This window comes from Macaca thibetana, chromosome 17 (genome assembly GCF_024542745.1).
Source record: "Macaca thibetana thibetana isolate TM-01 chromosome 17, ASM2454274v1, whole genome shotgun sequence".
NCBI lineage: Eukaryota > Metazoa > Chordata > Mammalia > Primates > Cercopithecidae > Macaca > Macaca thibetana.
In genome coordinates this window covers 7,351,306-7,372,139 of record NC_065594.1, presented here as the reverse complement: position 1 = coordinate 7,372,139, position 20,834 = coordinate 7,351,306, and the positions used below count along the sequence as shown (strand labels likewise).

Sequence of the window (20,834 nt, the reverse complement as noted above, 5' to 3'; positions counted from 1 at the left end):
AATCTAATCACGTGAATACTTTCTGTAAATTAAAATGATCTAAATATCATGATTAAAAGGCAGAAGTTTCAGATTTGGCTAAAGAAAAGTAAGACCCAGCTCTATGCATCATAAATGAAACCAGTCCTGGATATGTTTTTATAATGTAATTTTTTATTTAAAGAAAGGGTCTTGCCATGTTACCTAGACTGGTCTCAAACTCCTGGGCTCAAGTGATCTGCCCACATTGGCCTCCCAAGGTGCTGGGTTTACAGGTGTGAGCCACCATGCCCAGCCCTAGTCCTGAATATGAAGACACAAATAGGTTAAAAGTGAATGGATGGGGGGAAAAAATCCCATTTTAGCACTAATCAAAAGAGAGCCAGAGAGGTAATAATATTAGGCAAAGTACATTTCAGAGAAAAGAATATTGCTAGGAACAAAGAGAGCCATTTCATAATGCTATAAGGCTTGATTCATCAAAAGGGCATAAAAATCCTAAACGTATGCACCTAATAACAGAACTTGAAAATACATGGGTCAAAATCTGATTGAACTGCAAGGAGAAATAAACAAATACACAATTATATTCAAAGTGTACGACACTCCTTCTCCTTCAATAATTGATTGAACAAGGACAAATAAATAAGTAGGAGATAGAAGACTTGAACAAGCAACTTGACCACATCACGTTTATGGAACATTCCACCTAACAATAATCACAATAGTCAAATACACATCTTTTTTCTTTTCTTTTTTTTGAGATGGAGTCTCGCTCTGTTGCCCAGGCTGGAGTGCAGTGGCACAATCTTGGCTCACTACAACTTCTGCCTCCCGGGCTCAAGCGATTCTTCTGCCTCAGCCTCCCGAGTAGCTGGGACTATAGGCGTGTGCCACCACACCCAGCTAATTTATGTATTTTTAGTAGAAACAGGGTTTCACCATGTTGGCCAGGCTGGTCTCGAACTCCTGATCTCAGATGATCAGCCCGCCTCGGCCTCCCAAAGTGAGGTGTCACAGGCGTTAGCCACCGCTCTGGCTTGCACATCTTTTCAAGTGCACACTTACCAAGGTAGAGCATATTCTGAAGCATGAAACAAGTGTCGGTAAATTTTAAAAGATTCAAGATATACAAGACATACTTTAAAAGATTCAAAGTATATCTTCTGACTACAATGGCATTAAATTAAAATTTCAGCCTGGGCAACATGGCAAAACCCCATCTCTACAAAAAATAGAAAAAATAATTAGCCAGGTTGGTGGCATTTGCCTGTACTCCCAGCTACGCAGGAGGCTGAAGTAGGAGGATCACCTGAGCCCAGGGAAGTTAAGGCTGCAGTGCACCATGATCACACTGCAGTCCACCCTGGGTGACGAATGAAACTCAAAACAAAAAACAACAAAATTAATACTGCAGGACATTTTTGTAAAAAAATAAAAAATTAATCCATTAAAATTAATAACAGAGAGAGGCCAGTACAGTAGCTTGCGCCTGTAATCCCAGCATTTTTGGAGGCTGAGGTGGCAAGATCACTTGAGGTCAGGAGTTTGAGACCAGCCTGGGTAACATAGCAAGACCTCGTCTCCCAAAAAATAAAAAAAAATTAGCGAGATGTGGTGGCCTATGTCTGTAGTCCTTACTAGTTGGGAGGCTGATGTGGGATGATCATTTGAGCCCAAGAGTCATCCCAGCTACTCAGGACATGAGATTTGGAGGGACCAGGGGCAAAATTATATGGTTTGACTGTGTCCCCACCCAAATCTCAACCTGAATTGCATCTCCCAGAATTCCCACGTATTGTGGGAGGGACCCGTGGGAAGGACCCAGGGGGAGGTAATTGAATCATAGGTGCCGGACTTTCCCATGCTATTCTTGTGATAGTGAATAAGTCTCATGAGATTTGATGGGAATAAATCTCCTGAGGCACCAGAATTGCTTGAACCCAGGAGGTGGAGATTGCAGTTGGTGGAGATCTCCTCCATGAGATCTGATGGGTTTATCAGGGGATTCCGCTTTTGCTGCTTCCTCATTTTTCTCTTGTAGCCACCATGTAAGAAGTGCCTTTCGCCTCCTGCCAGGATTCTGAGGCCTCCCCAGCCAAGTGGAGCTGTAAATCCAATTAAACTGCTTTTTCTTCCCAGTCTTGGGTATATTTTTATCAGCAGCGTGAAAACGGACTAATATATGAAGCTTCCTGAGTTCCTCACCAGAAGCAGATGCTAGCATCATGCTTCTCACACACACTACGTAACTGTGAGCCAAATAAACCTCTTTTCTTTTCTTTTCTTTTCTTTCTTTTTTTTTTTTTTTTTTTTTTGAGACGGAGTCTCGCTCTGTCGCACGGGCTGGAGTGCAGTGGCCGGATCTCAGCTCACTGCAAGCTCCGCCTCCCGGGTTTACGCCATTCTCCTGCCTCAGCCTCCCGAATAGCTTACAGGCGCCCGCCACCTCGCCCGGCTAGTTTTTTGTATTTTTTTTTTTAGTAGAGACGGGGTTTCACCGTGTTAGCCAGGATGGTCTCGATCTCCTGACCTCGTGATCCGCCCGCCTCGGCCTCAGAGTGCTGGGATTACAGGCTTGAGCCACCGCGCCCGGCCTCCTTTCTTTTTTCTTTCTTTCTTTCTTTTTTCTTTCCTTTCTCTTTCTTTCTTTCTTTCTTTCTTTCTTTCTTTCTTTCTTTCTTTCTTTTTCTCTCTCTTTCTTTCTTTCTTTCTTTCTTTCTTTCTTTCTTTCTTTCTTTCTTTCTTTCTTTCTTTCTTTCTTTTCTCTTTCTTTCCCTCCCTTCCTTCCTCCTCCTTCTTCTCCCTTCCCTTCCTTTTTCTTTCTTTCTTTCCTTTTTCTTTCCCTCCCTTCCTTCCTCCTCCTCCTTCTCCCTTCCCTTCCTTTCCTTCCTCTTTCTTTCTTTTTCTTTCTTTCTTTTCTTTCTCTTTCTTTCCACCCTTCCTCCTTCCTTCTCTCTCTCTCTTTCTCTCTTTTCCTTCCCTTCCTCCCCTCCCTCCTCCCCTCCCTCCCTCCCTCCCTCCCTCCTCCCTCCCTCCCTTCCTTCCTTCCTTCCTTCCTTCCTTCCTTCCTTCCTTCCCTCCTTCCGTCCTCTCTCTGTCACCCAGAGACAGGGTCTCACTCTGTCATCCAAGCTGAAGTGCAGTGGCATGATCACAGCTCACTGCAGCCTTGACCTCCCTGGGTTGAGGTGATCCTCCTGCCTCAGCCTCCTGCATAGCTGGGACTACAGATACATGCTACCACACCTGGCTAATTGTGTATTTTTTGTAGAGACAGAGTTTCACTGTGTTGCCCAGGCTGGTCTTGAATTCCCAGGCTCAAGCAATCCTCCCACCTTGGCCTCCCAAAGTACTGAGATTACAGTCCTCACTCATGCTACAAACACTGCCTTCTCCCTCCCTTCTGGAGCAGGACAGCTTTTCTCCTCTTGCCTTTGGACATCAGACTCCAGGTTCTTTGGCTCTTGGACTCTGACACTTGCACCACCTGCCTTGCACCTGAGAGCCTGCCGCAGGCTCTCAGGCCTTTGGCCTCAGACTGGGGGTTGCATTGTTGGCTTCCTTGGTTTTGAGGCTTTTGGAGTTGGACTGAGACACGTTATTGGCTTTTCTCATTTTCTGACTTGCAGACAGCTTGTCCTGGAACTTTGCCTTTGTAATCACGTGAGCCAATTCTCTCTCAAAAATTCCCTTTCATATATAAATATATATCCTATTGGTTTTGTCCCTCTGGAGAAGGCTACTACAAGTGTATTGTGTAAAATGAAATAAAATAAACATCAGCATTTGATTATACTTTGCAATATGTTTTATCTTTTTGGGGCCATTGTAGGTACTTAATATTTGTTAATTGCATGGATGAATGAATAAATAAATGTCAAAGTGCTCATATTTTAAAAATATGAGCATTGTATATGAGAAAATTGCTAAGAAAGGCCAGGTGCAGTGGCTCACGCCTATAATCCCAGCACTTCAGGAAGCCGAGGCAGGCAGATCACTTGAGGTCAGGAGTTCAAGACTAGCCTGGCCAACATGGTGAAACCTCACTTCTACTAAAAATACAAAAAATTAGCCAGGTGTGGTGGTGCATGCCTGTAATCACAGCTACTTGGGAGGCTGAGGCAGGAGGATCACTGGAATCTGGGAGGTGGAGTTTGCAGTGAGCTGAGATGGTGCCACTGTACTCCAGCTTAGGTGACAGAGTCAGACTCTGTCTCAAAAAAAAAATTGGTAAGAGAGTAGATTTTAGATATCTCAACATGAAAAAATAAGTACATGAAATGATGCATCCTTTTTTAAAAAAAAAAAAAAAAAAAAAAAGACAGAACCTTGCTCTGTGGCCCAGGCTGGAGTGCAATGGCGCAATCTCGGGTCACTGCAACCTCTACCTCCCGGGTTGAAGCAATTCTTCTGCCTCAGCCTCCTGAGTAGCTGGGACTACAGGCATGCGCCACTTCACCCAGCTAATTTTTGTATTTTTAGTAGAGACAGGGTTTCACCATGTTGGCCAGGCTGGTCTTGAACTCCTGACCTCAAGTGATCCACCCACCTTGGCCTCCCAAAGTGCTGGGATTACAAAGTGCTGGGAGCCACCATGCCCACATGGCCTTGTGATGCATCTATTTTTTATTGATATGTAATATTTTACATATTTATGGGGTACATATGATATTTTGTGACATCCATAGAATGTGTAATGACCAACTCAAGAGTATTTGAGGTAATCATCACTTTGAATATTTATCATTTCTATGTGTTGAGAACATTTCAAGTCCTCTCTTCTAACTGCTTTGAAATATACATACCTTGTTGTTTACAAATGGCCAACAAATATATGAAAAAATGTTCAACATCACTAATCGTCAGGGAAATACAAATCAAAACCACAATGATGTATATGTTAATTAGTTTGATTTAATCATTCCACAATGTATACATATATTAAAAATCACATTATACTCTGTGAGTATATATTTTTGTCAATTATAAAATACTCAATAATTTTTAAAATGAGCAATCCCTTTAAAAAAAGATTAGGTGTGGGCAAAAGATGTGAACAGACACACCACCAAAGAAGTTATGGAATGTAATAGCATCATCTAAATGGATGTTCAGTGTTCATTAGTCAGGAGGAAAATGCAAATTAAAACCACAATGAGGGCTGGGCGCAGTGGCCCACACCCGTAATCCCAGCACTTGAGGAGCCCAAGGCGGGCAGATGACTCAAGCCTCGGAGTTTGAGACCAGCCTGGGCAAAAAATACAAAAATTACAAAAATACAAAAATTAGCCAGGTATGGTGGTGCACACTGGTTGTCCCAGCTACTCGGGAAGCTAAGGTGGGAGGATGGCTTGAGCCCAGGAGGTCAAAGCTGCAGACAGCTGTGATCACGCCACTCTACTCCAACCTGAGTGACAGAGTGAGACCCTGTCTCAAAAAATAAAAAATAAAAATAAATAAAAACACAATGAGATACAACGCACTTATTAGAAAGGCCAAAATTTTAAAGTCTCATCATACCAAATGTTAGCAAGGATGTGATGCAACTGGAATTCCGTACACTGCGAGTGGGAACATAAAGCTCTAACCTCTTTGGAAAACAACTGGACACTTTCTTTTTTTTTTTTTTTTTTTGAGACGGAGTCTCGCTCTGTCGCCCAGGCTGGAGTGCAGTGGCGCGATCTCGGCTCACTGCAAGCTCCCCCTCCCGGGTTCACGCCATTCTCCTGCCTCAGCCTCCCGAGTAGCTGGGACTACAGGCGCCCACAACCGCGCCCGGCTAATTTTTTGTATTTTTAGTAGAGACGGGGTTTCACCGTGGTCTCGATCTCCTGACCTTGTGATCCGCCCGCCTCGGCCTCCCAAAGTGCTGGGATTACAGGCGTGAGCCACCGCGCCCGGCGACACTTTCTTAAAAAGTTACAAATACAGGCAGGGCGCGGTGGCTCAAGCCTGTAATCCCAGCACTTTGGGAGGCCGAGACGGGCGGATCACGAGGTCAGGAGATTGAGACCATCCTGGCTAACACGGTGAAACCCCGTCTCTACTAAAAAAATACAAAAAACTAGCTGGGCGAGGTGGCGGCGCCTGTAGTCCCAGGTACTTGGGAGGCTGAGGCAGGAGAATGGCGTGAACCCGGGAGGCGAAGCTTGCAGTGAGCTGAGATCCGGCCACTGCACTCCAGCCTGGGCGACAGAGCAAGACTCTGTCTCAAAAAAAAAAAAAAGTTACAAATACACCGACCCTATAACCTAGGCCTTCAATTCCTTAGTATTTAGCCAAGAGAAATGAAAGTGTATATCCATATTAAGACTTTTATATAAATAGCAGCTTTATTAGTAAGAGCAAAAGTGGAAACAGCCCAAATGTGTGTCCACAGATGAATAGATGAAAACAAATTGTGTTATATATCTATATAACAAATGACTACTCGGTAATTAAAAGGAATGAACTACTGATATCTACTACAGTATGGACAAATATCAAAAAAATGCAGAGTGAAAGAAGCCCGACCACCCACCCTATAAAAAAACAGTTCATACTGTGATTCCATTTGTGTGAAATTTTAGAAAATTCAAACTGTAGCGACAGAAAATAGATCAGAGGTGGCGTGGGTGTGGGGGATGGGGTTGGTAGGAGGGCATGATATCAAAGCTTCATAAGGAAACTTTCGGGAGTGATAGGTCACTTTACTATCTTTAAAAAAATATTTTTTCTTGGATTTAGAGGCAGGGTCTGTGTCTTTTGTCCAGGCTGGAGTGCAGAGGCTTGATCATAGCTCACTGCAGCTTCAAACTCCTGGCCTCAATCTATCCTCCCACTTCAGCCTCCCAAGTAGCTGAGACTACAGGCTCGTGCCACCACAATTTTTGTAGAGATGGGGTTTCACTCTGTCTCTCAGCTTGGTCTCTAAGTCCTGGTCTCAAGTGATCCTCCCACCTTGGCCTCCCAAAGTGCTGGGATTACAGGTGTGAGCACTATGCCCAGCCTTAAATTCACTATTTTGATTGTGGTGTTGGTTTTGTAGATATGTATGAATTTACTAAATTGTATACTTTTAATGTGTACAATTTATTGTAAGTTAATTATACTTATAAAATATTTTAAAATTATTATTTTTTTTAAGACTAGGGAGAAAACATTACAAAGTGGAGCAGGAAAAGTTCTTACTTTCTGAGACTGTCTCAGATTATAAGGTTACAAAGATGGCTGAACACATATATTACCTCCTGTCGCTATCTATGGACCACTCAAGTGACAGTAAAAAATGCTTTTTTTTTTTCTAGAGATGAGGTCTCACTCTGTCACCCAGGGGCTGAAGTGCAATGGTGCAATCACATCTCACTGCAGCCTCCACATTCCATGCCTGAGCGATCCTCTCCCACCTCAGCCTTTTGAGTAGCTGGGCTGGGACTATAGGCACACACCACTATGCCCAGTTAATTAAAAAAATTTTTTAGAGACATGATTTTACTGGGTTGCCCAGGCTGGTCTCAAACTCCTGGCCTCAAGCAATCCATCCACCTCAGCCTCCCAAAGTGCTGGGATTACAGACATGAGCCACCATGCCCAGCCAAAAAATGCTTTTAAAGAGATAAGCATGTTTGTTAAGAGAATAGATCTTGGCCAGGTGCAGTGGTTCACGCCTGTAATCCCAGCACTTTGGGAGGCCAAGGCAGCTGAATCACTTGAGGCCAGGAGCTTGAGACTAGCCTGGGCAACATGGTGAACGCAGTCTCTACTAAAAACACAAAAAGTAGCTGGGCACGATGGCGCACACCGGTAATCCCAGCTATTTGGGAGGCTGAGGCAGGAGAATCACTTGAACCCTGGAGGCAGAGGTTGCAGTCAGCTGTGATTGCACCACTGCACTCCAGCCTCGGCAACAGATAAAGACTCTGTCTCAATTAAAAAAAAAAAGACAGAGAGTAGATCTTAAATGTTTTCATCACAAAAAAAGAAAAAGATAAAGATAAGTATACGAGCTGACGGATAGGTTAGTTAGCTTGATTGGGGTGTTCATTTCACAATGTGTGTATGTATATGTATATATACTTATATGTGTATATATACTTAAATACATAAAGAGAAGCCCATATATATGTATATATATTAATATACACATATACATACACACACATTATATAAAAATACACATATATTTCGATATATATATCAAAATTACATGATGTACACTGTGAACATATGATGTACACTGCAATTTTTATTGCCAATTATACCTAATACCCCCAAAGAAACAAAGATATAAACATATAAAGACAAAGAGGAGACCGGGCATGGTGGCTAACACCTGTAATCCCAGCACTTTGAGAGGTCAAGGTGGGCGGATCACGAGGTCAGGAGATTGAGACCAGGATGAAGCCCCATCTCTACTAAAAACTACAAAAAAAAAATTAGCTGAGTGCGGTGGCGGACACCTGTAGTCCCAGCTACTCGAGAGGCTGAGGCAGGAGAATGGTGTGAACCCGGGAGGTGGAGCTTGCAGTGAGCTGAGGTCTCGCCACTGCACTACGGCCTGGGCAACAGAGCGAGACTCTGTCTAAAAAAAAAAAAAAAAAAGTCCAAAAATGATAAATAAATAAAAGACAAAGAGGATGGAGAAGGAGAAAGTAAAACTTTGAGAGCTTTAAAGCAGATAAAGCTGGGTGCAGTGGCTCACACTATCAACCAACAACTTGGGAGGCCAAGGCAGGAGGATCACTTGAGTCCAGGAGTTTGAAGTCAGTGTGTGCAACATAGCAAGATCCTGTCTCTTAAAAAAAAAAAAATTAAAAAGAAGAAGCGGATGATGAAAGCTGAATTATAGCTGGGGGTTGAGAAAGCTGAGAAGCAGCCTGCTTTTCATTGCAGGACCCCGCAATAGTGTAACTTGCCGAGACCAGCTCACAGGACACAGGCAGCAGGCAAGAGAGAGAATCGTCTCTGGGGAATAGGACCAACCTGTGAGAAAAGACCTAAAGATACACCTACAGAGATTGGGCTACGGGCCACACCATAGAGCTTAGGACAGACACTCCGCACTTCATTCTTATATGTGAACAGACTGTTGAAGATTGTCAGTCATTTGGGGAAGATATCTACATCATGGGCAAACAGAAAGTGAAGAGGAGAGAAGGAATCAAAAGAAAGAATTCAAGAAAATGCCAAACAGAGGGATATGAATTTCTAGATTGAAAAGGCCCACTGTGTACCCAGCACAATGGATGAAAATAGACTCTCAAGAAGGCACATAATTTTGAAAATTTTAGTGCTGTGGTTTCGAAGAAAAGATTCTATAAGCATCCATAAAGCAAAAAAGAATAGGCCGGGCGCGGTGGCTCACGCCTGTAATCCCAGCGCTTTGGGAGACCAAGGCGGGCGGATCACGAGGTCAAGAGATAGAGACCATCCTGGCCAACATGGTGAAACCCTGTCTTTACTAAAAAAAAATACAAAACATTGGCTGGGCGTGGTGACGGGCGCCTGTGGTCCCAGCTACTCGGGAAGCTGAGGCAGGAGAATGGTGTGAATCCGGGAGGCAAAGCTTGCAGTGAGCTGAGATCGCGCCACTGCACTCCAGCCTGGGCGACAAAGCAAGACTCGATCTCAAAAAAAGAAAAAAAGAGTATCAGGCTGGGCGCGGTGGCTCAGGCCTGTAATCCTCTCAAAAAAAAAAAATCCATCTCAAAAAAAAAAAAAAAAATCTACATACAACAAAAGGTGCACACGCACACACACACACACGCACACAAATCATGTATACAAATAATCATTTCCTCAGTCAAACTAGCCTCATTTCAAAAGCTTAAGAGCCACAGGTAGTTAGTGAGTGGCTACCGTATTAGACAGCACAGGCATAGAACATGTCCATCCCTGCAGACTGCTTTATTGGACAGCCCTGCTCTAAGTACCTCTGCTCCTGATTTAAAGCAGACTAAACTTGCATAAAATCGAATTTCCTACATACTTTCCTAGTGGCCAGTTTCCCCTGATTACACTTTGTTTTGTTGTTTGGTTGCAAGATAAATACATGTTTTGTTTTTAAGGTGTGCATGTATCAACATTATCATTTTTATTTTGTTTTACAGTTGTTTTTTCTGCAATGATATTTGGGACTATTACAAATCAAGATCTGCCTGTGATCAAGTGTGTTTTAATCAATCATAAGAACAATGATTCATCAGTGGGGAAGTCATCATCATATCCCATGGTAAAGTAACGTTAAAATTATACCTTTAGCTGTTTTTCTCTAGAGACCATAATCTGTAAGTTATTGAAGGCTACCATGGCTAAATGGGCTTCTCTTTATGTATTTAAGTATATTATGTTCTCACATCTGGTACCGACAGAGCATCTATACTCGTAGCTCCCTGGCACTCCATTCCTTCAAGAACCATATTCTTCATATGAGGATTTAGGAAGGACACTGATTGATAACTAGCATGAAATAACGAGTAGAGTCGTCCCTCAGTATACAGTGGGGATTGGTTCCAAGACTCTCACTAATACCAAAATCCATGGATATTCAAGTCCCTGATGTAAAATGACTTGGTATTTGCATGTAACCTATGCAGATTCTATATATTTTTGAGACAGTCTCATTTTGTTGACCATGCTGGAGTATAGTGCCATGATCACAGCTCACTGCAGCCTCACCCTCCCAGGCTCAAGCAGTCCTCCCACTTCAACCTCCCAAGTAGCTGGGACTAAAGGCACATGCCACCACACCTGGCTATTTTTTTTTATTTTTTGCAAAGATGGGGTCCCACTCTTTTGCCCAGGCTGATCTTGAACTCCTGGGCTCAACTGATCCTCCCACCTAAGCATCCCAAAGTGCTGGGATTACAGTCCTGAGCCACTATGCTTGACCCTCCTGTATACCTTTAAAATTATCTCTAGATTACTTATAATACCTAATATGATGCAAATGCTTTATAATACCTAAACAACTATGTGAATAGTTGTTATACCCTATTGTTTAGGAAATAATGACGAGGGAAAAAAGTCGGTACGTGTTCAGTACAGATGCAACCCCATTTTTTTCGGAATATTTTCAATCTGTGGTTGGTTGTATCCACGGATGTGGAAACCATGGTTACAGAGGGCCGACTGTATTTCCTTCTCTCCTTAAAGAGAATCCAGGCTTTTCTCCCAAGCCTGAATCCCTCACTTCCAGATGCCCCCAGTATATAGGTAGATTTTCCATTTGCACATCAAAATCCACCTGTATCATTTATTTCATTTCTATTTTCCCAAGCCTGCTCTTATTCTTGTATTAATTGATTTCTGTTTATAACCGTGCCTAGTTCCCAGGCTTGAAAGCTCAGCATCATCTTTCTTTCTATTACTTTCACATTTGGTCAGTTACCAAGTGTTGTCGATTCCCTGTAGGAGTTCTCATATAATCATCTCATATTCTCTAGTCTCACTGCCACTTCCCTAATTCAAGCTCTCGTTAACTCCCTCATAATCATAGTGATATCCTAAGTGGCCTCTTCCTGCTACAGTTCATTTCAGAGATAGCTGCTGGGCTAGCCTCCCTGAAGCAGGCACATCCTTCACTGCCTGGCTCTGAACCCTCCATGATTTCCCATTACTTAGAATGATACCAAGGTTGCTCAGTAATCTGGCACTGGCTCCTTCAAGTTCCGACCTTGTTTTTCATTACTCCTCTCTTTTACGCTATTCATCTTGTTTTTCATTACTCCTCTCTCTTGTGCTATTCCCACCCTTCTATTTTAAAAACATATATTTAGTAAATTTACTCAAGGGAAGCTTAAGTGATGGAGAACTGAAAATAGTAGAAATCAGCCAGGTACAGTGGCTCACACCAGTAATCCCAGCACTTTGGGAGGCCAAGGTGGGTGGATTGCTTGAGCTCAGGAGTTTGAGACTACCCTGAGGAACATGGTGAAACCCGTTTCTGTCAAAAATACAACAACAACAAAATTAACCAGCCATGGTGGCGCGTGCCTGTGGTCCCAGCTACTTGTGAGGCTGAGGCCGGAGGATCATCTGAGCCAGGGAGGCGGAGGTTGCAGTGAGCCAAGATTGTGCCACTGCACTCCAGCCTGGGCAACAGAGTGACACTTCCATCTCAAAAAAAAAAAAAAAAAAAAGGAAAAGAAAAAAAAGTAGAAATCTATAAACAACAAAAAGTGCCCATAAATTGGTAAGCTCTGCAGACATTTCCAGTTGAGGGTTCATACAAATGTATAGTCACCCTTTTTTCTTTTATATAGGTATAACACAGAAATACATGACATAATGGCCTGACTCTCCCTGCTCCGTAAATCAGATACATTAGAGATATTCTGAAGTTTTAAAAACAGTGTGAAGCAAGTTTCAGTAACAACATTGTACATGAATATAAAGAAATACATGATTTTTTCATGCCAGAAGCGTGGTTGGTTTTAATTTTTCAATAGGTGTTGGCATCATAACACGTTAGCTGGTTAATAATTAAGGCATTTTGCATACACAATATTTCAATGTGGACAAAATAATTTTAATATTTGCTATGATGTTTTAAACTTTTAGTGTCTTTTTGATATAAGAAAATAGCTGCACACATTTAAGTGTTTTTGTATAAAAACACAACCTTAAATTAATGATGATTGGTTAATAATAATAAATCATATATATATATATATATATTTTTTTTTTTTTTTTGAAATGGAGTCTTACTCTGTCACCCAGGCTGGAATGCCATGGTACGATCTCAGCTCACTGCAGCCTCTGCCTTCTGGGTTCAAGTGATTCTCCTGCCTCAGCCTCTCGAGTAGCTGGGATTACAGGCACCTGCCACCACACCCAGCTAATTTTTTGTATTTTTAGTAGAGACGGGGTTTCACCATGTTGGCCAGGCTGGTCTTGAACTCCTGACCTCAAGTGATCTGCCTGCTTTGGCCTCCCAAAGTGTTGGGATTACAGGTGTGAGCCACTGCTACTGGCTGATATATATCAGATATATATATACACACATATATATATCATAGATACATATATCATAGATATATTTAGATATACTATATATTCTTATGCAATATTCAGGATTGTATTAAGACCTAGTAGTTCTTTTATTATTATTATTATTATTATTATTTCTTTTTTAAAGACAGCATCACGGCCAAGCATAGTGGCTCATGCCTATAATCCCAGCACTTTGGGAGGCTGAAGTGGGTGGATCACCTGAGGTCAGGAGTTCAAGACCAGCCTGGCCAACATAATGAAATCCCATTTCTACTAAAAATATAAAAATTAGCCGGGTGTTGTGGCACATGTCTGTAATCCTGTAATCCCAGCTACTCAGGAGGCTGAGGCAGGAGAATCGCTTGAACTTGGGAGGTAGAGGTTGCAGTAAGCAGAGATCTGCATTCCAGCCTGGGCAACAGAGAGAGACTCTGTCTCTAAATAAATAAATAAATAAATAAATAAATAAAGGATCTCACTATGTTGCCCAGGTTGGTCTCAAACTAAGACCCAGAAGTTCTTAAACCACATTAAACAAATAACCATACAAATCCTAATTGCTGCAAAGATGAACAGTCTTTATGGTGTACTTTCATCTCATTGAACTTGCTTCTTTTAGATACTTCCCCACTTCAATGTGAAGTAGATTGTAAGAGTTTCAGTGGCTTAAAAAAAAAGTTTTCATTTCTTCCATAGTTCACACTTCTCAGATGAGGCATTTTTCTGAAAATCCTCCAGTCCAGGGATGTTTTGAATAACCACCAAGCACTCTTTAGTAGATAAAACTTGTCAATGCCTCTGTGATGGCGTTGATCACAGTGTGATCTACATCTTTAGCTCTATTACCAGAGTATACCCTGGAACCAGAGTAAGATGGTTACACAGTTCCCACAATCTACTTAATTGTTTACAATACAATTTTTTTTGGTCTTTGTATTCGTCATGAAACTAAAAGAAAAAGAAAAAAAGAATGTTTCTATCATTTACAGTCTCTATTTGGGATGATAGTTCTGATCACCCCTTTTTATGACTGCTTGAAGCCAGCTCAGACCAACTGTTAGTCCATTTTTGTGTTGCTATGGAGAAAGACCTGAGATTGGGCGATTTGTAAAGAAAAGAGGTTTACCTGGCTCATGGTTCCACAGGCTGTACAAGCATGGCAGCAGCATCTGCTCAGCTTCTGATTAGGCCTCAAGAAGCTTTTCCTTTCGTGGTAGAAGACAAAGGAAGAGCAGGCACATCACATGGCGGGAGTAGGAGCGAGAGAGAGGGGAGGTCCCAGACACTTTTAAACCACCAGATCTTGCATGAACTGAGAACTCACTGATCACCAAGCCATTCATGAGGTATCCACCCTGATGATCCAATACTTCCTACCAGGTTCCATCTCCGACACTGGGAATCACATTTCTTGGTTTTGTTTTTTTTTTTTTTTTTTTTTGTGACAGAGTCTCACACTGTCACCAAGGCTGGAGTGCAGTGGCGCCGTCTCGGCTCACTACAACCTCCGCCTTCCAGGTTCAAGTGATTCTCCTGATTCAGCCTCCCAAGTAGCTGGGACTACAGGCGTGTGCCAACCCACCTAATTTTTGTGTGTGTGTGTGTGTGTGTGTGTGTATATATATTTATATAGATGTAAATATATATATTTATATATGTATATATTATATATTTATATAATATATATTTATATATTTACATCTATAAAAATATATATATTTACATCTATATAAATACATATATATATATTTTTTTTTTTGTAGAGACGGGGTTTTGCCATGTTAGCCAGACAGGTCTCGAACTCCTGACCTCAGGTGATCTGCCCACCTCGGCCTCCCAAAGTGCTGGGATTACAGGCATGAGCCGCTGCACCCGGCTGGGAATCGCATTTCAACATGAGCTTTGGAGGGGACACACATCCAAACCATATCACCAACTATTCCATATTCTTGAAATTTGCTTTTAAGAAATGACTGTACTAAGGCACCAAGTATTCACAGCAGCTGAGCGAGATGTACTGTTGTTTTTTTCCTGTCAGTGATTAGAGAGCATAGGCAGGCAAGCCACCCTAACTCTAAAATTATCTCTCCTTACCAAATCGGTTCCTTTATACCTCCCTTCCTCCAGGAAGTCAAAGCTGCATTTAATGTCACATTCCTCCTGAACAAATCTTGTGCCATTGCGGCACAGTCTAAACAAAACAAAACATCATAAAAACAAAAACAATAAACACCAAAAGTCTCCACTATGGTTTAACGATGGGTTTTCTGTTTGTGAAGAACTGAAGTCACTGGAGTTGACCAAATGTGTTTGACAATCATGACCTCATATTTCAGGCAGGTGGCCTGCACAAGCCAGCTCATTTTCTTTATTTGCCGTGTCCCACCCTGTACTTCTAGAGAATGAGTTGTTGATTTGTTCGTTTGTTGGTTGGTTTTCTGCAACGAGGATTTGGGAAGAATGGTGGACTTTGTGCGATAGATCATTTTACGTGCTTTCTCTGGACTTTTCTTTTTTTTTTTTTTTTTTTTTTTTTTTTTTTTTTTTTTTTTTTTTTTTGAGACGGAGTCTCGCTCTGTCACCCAGGCTGGAGTGCAGTGGCCGGATCTCAGCTCACTGCAAGCTCCGCCTCCCAGGTTCACACCATTCTCCGGCCTCAGCCTCCCGAGTAGCTGGGACTACAGGCGCCCGCCACCTCGCCCGGCTAGTTTTTTTTGTATTTCTTAATAGAGACGGGGTTTCACCGTGTTAGCCAGGATGGTCTCGATCTCCTGACCTCGTGATCCGCCCGTCTCGGCCTCCCAAAGTGCTGGGATTACAGGCTTGAGCCACCGCGCCCGGCCTCTCTGGACTTTTCACAGCTTGTGCAGCTGTTTTATTTATGTACTCAGACAACAACTGTGTTAACGATTTCATGTTCTCATTAATTAGCTATACTTGTTATAAGAAGATCAACAGACTGAACTTCACTGTTATTGCCAAAGTTGTGTGTGTTTGTTTTTTTTTAACATTGTGAGTTTTAGATATCACAGTCTCTTAAATTCCAGTGCCTTCATGGCACCATGGGACACAACTCTGCCAGGTGGTGAAGAACCTGGCCTGGCCTTCAAGAACATCCCTTAGCTCCTGGCCAGCCTGGCTCAAGCTATTTCTGGACTGCCAGCGGTGGAGCCCACCACCTCTGTACTGTGCATTTATCATGCTGTTCTCTTTCCTCTGAAGCCTGCAGATTTGTCTATCAGGATTGCACCCAGCTTTAATTTTTAAAAACTTTTTATGGGGGCTGGGTGCAGTGGCTCACGCCTGTAATCCCAGCACTTTGGGAGGCCTAGGCAGGCAGATCACCTGAGGTCAGGAGTTCGAGACCAGCCTGCCCAACATGGAGAAACTCCGTCTCTACTAAAAATATAAAATAAGCTGGGTGTGGTGGCACACGCCTGTAATCCCAGCTACTCAAGAGGCTGAGGCAGGAGAATTGCTTGAACCCAGGAGGCGGAGGTTGCAGTGAGCCAAGATCATGCCATTGCACTCCAGCCTGGGCAACAAGAGCAAGATTATGGATTTCTGGCAAGAATTTCCGAGGAGTGTGTCCTTCCCAGTGCATCATATTCAGAATGACAGGAAGTCATTTGGTGTCATTATGAGATGTGAACCTTGATCATTAGATTTAGATGGTGCATGCCAGGTGTCCCCACTGCAAAGTTACTATTTTCTTCACTTGTAATTAATAAGTGTCTTGGAGGGGATGCAAATATCCTGTTCCTTCTTTAATTTTTACCTACTGATTTTAGCACCCATTGGTGGATCTTGCCTACGACTATTATAGTGGTATTTGCCTAATGGTGCTTCTCTTTTTCCTACATTCCCTCTATGTTAATTGGAATGTTTTGTGAGGAAGCACTGTCCCTTTGCCCTCATTTTATTTATTCGTTCAATTTTTTAATTTATATCAATATAGACCCATGAATATTTATTTTATTCTCTGGGTTGTAACCCAATACAATCATTATTTATTTTGTTGCTCAAATTGTTCCAGTTTTGGCCGTTGGGAGCGACTTCAGTTTTGCTCCTATGTCCTTTCAACATCTCCTCATCTTTTTCCAAGCCCTTCTTTAATTTTTGACACACTACCAGATAGTTCAGGTTCATCTTGTATTTTTCTTGCCTTAGCCCTGGAATTAAGCACATCTCCAAAGAGCACTGGCTTCTTGGGGGATAGTATTTAGAAACCAAGATCTGAGAGCTGGGTGTGCCCATTGCTGCTGGGATATCATTGCTTCTAGGCCCTCTCAGCAGGCAGAGCCTGGAAATACAATATACAGATAATCTAATTTTAGAATTACTAACCTGTACCCTGGTGAGAAATAGATTTACTAACTAAAGGACAGTAGTGCTTTTTGTCTTTAGCCTTATGGGATCCAAAGTATTATTTTCTGAAGTTGCTTAGGTTAGTTCCTTTCTTTCCCATCCCCTTCACTATAGTTTTATTATTTATTTGTGATACAATTGAATTAATTTGTTTTTTTTCATTTGGTTTTAATTCCATTTTGATATTTCTTCCAGTCCCCTCATTTCACATATTCTAGTTGGTTTATTTATTTTATTTTATTTAGTATATATTCTTTTATTAGAGACAGGGTTACACCATGTTGCCCAGGCTGGTCTCGAATTCCTGGACTCAAGCAATCTGCCTGCCTCAGCCTCCCGAAGTGCTGGGATTACAGGTGTGAACCACCACGCCTGGTTTATTATTATTATTATTATTTTGAGACAAGATGTTGCTCTGTCGCCCAGGCTGGAGTGCGGTGACACAAACATAGCTCACTTCAGCCTCAACCTCCTGGGCTCAAGCAATCCTCCTGCCTCAGCCTCCTGGGTAGCAAGGACCACAGGCATGTGCCACCATGCCTGGCTAATTTTTTTTTTTTTTTTTTTTTGTAGAAATGGTGTCTCACTTTGTTGCCCATGCTGAGCTTGAACTCCTGGGCTCAAGTGATCCTCTTGCCTTGGCCTCACAAAGTCTTGGGATTACAGGCATGAGCCACTGTGCCTGACCTTCCTGGTTGGTTTAATTACTTGTTTTTTGAGACATGACATGACTCTTGTCCTATAAGTCAAAACTATGTGAAACAGTATACTCAGAGAAGGATCACTCTCTCCTCATTCCTACTGACAAGTTTCTACCCTCTTTCCACATCCCCTGTAATTAACCAGTCCCTTTGGATGTTTTGCTATTGTTCCTGTATTTATTGTGCACAAGTGACCAGATACATATATATTTCCTTATATTCTCCTCTTTCTTACATAGGGTAGCATACTTGAAGGTAGATACTTTTTGCACCTAACTTTCTTCACTTAACAGTACATCCAGGAAATCATTGCAAATCAGTTCTTAGAGGCTGTCTTCATTCTTTTTTATAGCTACGTAGTACTCCATGGTGTGGATGTCCCATAATTTATTCAACCACTCTCCTGTGTACGAGCGTTTAGGTTGTTTTCAGTATTTTGCAATTACAAATTGTGCTGCAATTAACTGCTAGACGTACGCTTATTCCCAGAAGTGAGATTGCTCACTCAAATGGTGAGTAAATAGCAAGTTTTATTAGGTATTGCCAGATTCTCCAGAAGGATTGTGCGGGGTATGTTCCCCCAGCAATACAGGAGAACAACTGTTTCCTCATAGCTTCACCAACAAAATGTGTTGTCATATTTTTATGTTTTTTAATTTTTTGCCAGTCTGATAGATGAGACGTGATATCTGTCTTGTTTGTTTTTTTTTTTAAGTTGAACTGTTTATTCCCTTTTAAGTACACATCTGAGAGCATACAATGTATTTAATCTCTACCTTCATTTTACCACTGAAGAGCAGACCCAACCTTTGTTCATATAGACAATTTGATCTTACATAAGCTTATCAAAATTAACACTGCATTTCTCACCAGGAAACAATTTGCTGGGCACATATTCACGGGTAGGTAGGCAGACAAAGACAGTTTCAAGAGCAGCCCCTAAGGCGAACCCCAGCATATCTATACCGTAGTAAGATACCACTATCAATCTATGTAAGCTTACTTACAACAATGCCTATGTGAAAAGAATGTAGTTATCTGTGCTTGGTGGAGTTGTGTGCTCTCCGAAAGTTAAGCAGGCGGGAAGCCAAAAATATAAACTGGGACTGACAACACAAGAAAGATTCTTTCACTGAGGGGGTTCAGTAGCCCTGAAAAGATACTTTGGAGTCAAGCAGCCAGGACTCCCTTGGAGCCAGTGTACTTGGTGGCCGCCTTGGTGCCCTCAGACAAGGCGTGCTTGGGCCAGCTCGCCCGGCAGCAGCAGGCGCAGGGCCGTCTGGATCTCGCGGGACGTGACGGTGGAGCGCTTGTTGTAGTGCGCCAGGCGGAACGCCTCTCCCGCGATGCGCTCAAAGATGTCATTGGCGAAGGAGTTCATGAGGCCCATGGCCTTGGACGAGATGCCGGTGTCGGGGTGGACCTGCTTCAGCACCTTGTACATGTAGATGGAGTAGCTCTCCTTGCGGCTGCGCTTGCGCTTCTTGCCATCTTTCTTCTGGGCTTTGCTGACGGCTTTCTCGGAGCCCTTCTTGGGAGCCGGCGCAGACTTTGCAGGTTCAGGCATGGCCAGACCCAAGACCGACCCTTTCCCCCGAGAACGCAAGCAGAACTGTAGTCTCGGGGTCCACCGGAAACGACTGTGCACTTACAGAGGCCGTGCGCATGACGCTGCGTTGTGGTTCGCGAGTTTTTTCCCTCCGTTTTGTTTTAACTTACGGATTTCTAATTACAAGTAAGTTTAACATTTTCTCGTATGTTTGAGGGCCTTTTTTTTTTTTTTTTTTTTTTTTTTTTGAGATGGAGTCTCGCTCTGTCGCCCAGGCTGGAGTACAGTGGTGCCACCTTGTCTCACTGCAGCCACTGCCTCCTGGGTTCAAGCAATTCTCTGCCTCAGCCTCCCAGGTAGCTGGGATTACAGGCGCCTTCCATCACACCTGGCTAATTTTTGTGTTTTTAGCAGGGACAGGGTTTCACCATCTTGGCCAGGCTGGTCTCGAACTCCTGACCTCGTGATCCGCCCGCGTTGTCCTCCCAAAGTGCTGGGATTACAGGCATGAGCCACCGCGCCCAGCTGAGGGCCATTCTTTATATCTTTTTTCTTCAATTGTGTATTCAATTCTTTTTCCCATTTTTCTGCTGTGTTTTAGTTCTGTGTCCCTCAATTTGCAAAGGTTCTTTTTATATTAGGGGCATTCATCCTTTACTTGTAATATATATTGGAATATTTTCTTCTAGTATGTCAGCTGGGTTTTTTTTGTTTGTTTTGGGACGGGGTCTTGCTATGTTCTCCAGGCTGAACTTGAACTCCTGGGCTGAAGTGATCCTTCCACCTCGGCCTCCTGAGTAGCTGGAACTACAGGCATGTACCACCATGCTTGACTTGTCTATTATTTTTTACTTTATCTTGTGCCCATCTTTATGATCCAGCTCAATTACTGGACTTGGGTGAACACCTTAAACATCCTGGCTTAGAAGTCTCTTCTCCCTTCTTTGAAGTTCCAGGGCACTTAAAATTTACATTTCAAAGTAGTTGGTATCTTTTTATGGGACACATTGTATTTCTCCTGTGTTTTACTTATTTATAGTCCTAGGAGACTCAAACTCTTTAAGGACAAGATTGGTGTCTTTTCTTTCTAGTCTCATAGTACTCAGCAGACGGTCTTAAACTTATCAGATACTTACTAAGTGAACAAATAAGACCAGAAATACGGTTTTTGACCAGTAGCAGAAGAGCTACCCTGCTCTTCACCTGAAGAAATATATGTGTGCTTGTGTGTGTGCGTGTGTGTGTGTGCATGCTGTGTTCAG

General features: G+C 42.5%; 1 protein-coding gene and 1 pseudogene across 2 annotated transcripts in view; one reads left to right on the top strand and one right to left on the bottom strand.

Moving 5' to 3' along the window:
• FLT3 (fms related receptor tyrosine kinase 3) overlaps positions 1-20,834 on the top strand; it is a 96,850-nt gene that overhangs the window by 22,167 nt on the left and 53,849 nt on the right. For both annotated transcript variants that reach the window (XM_050766837.1, XM_050766836.1), the window contains one exon: positions 10,071-10,192. In XM_050766837.1, the coding sequence (XP_050622794.1) occupies positions 10,085-10,192 (108 nt within the window). In that variant the 5' untranslated portion in view covers positions 10,071-10,084. The remainder of the gene's footprint in view (positions 1-10,070; positions 10,193-20,834) is intronic.
• On the bottom strand, positions 18,987-19,706 carry LOC126940772 (histone H2B type 2-E-like; annotated as a pseudogene).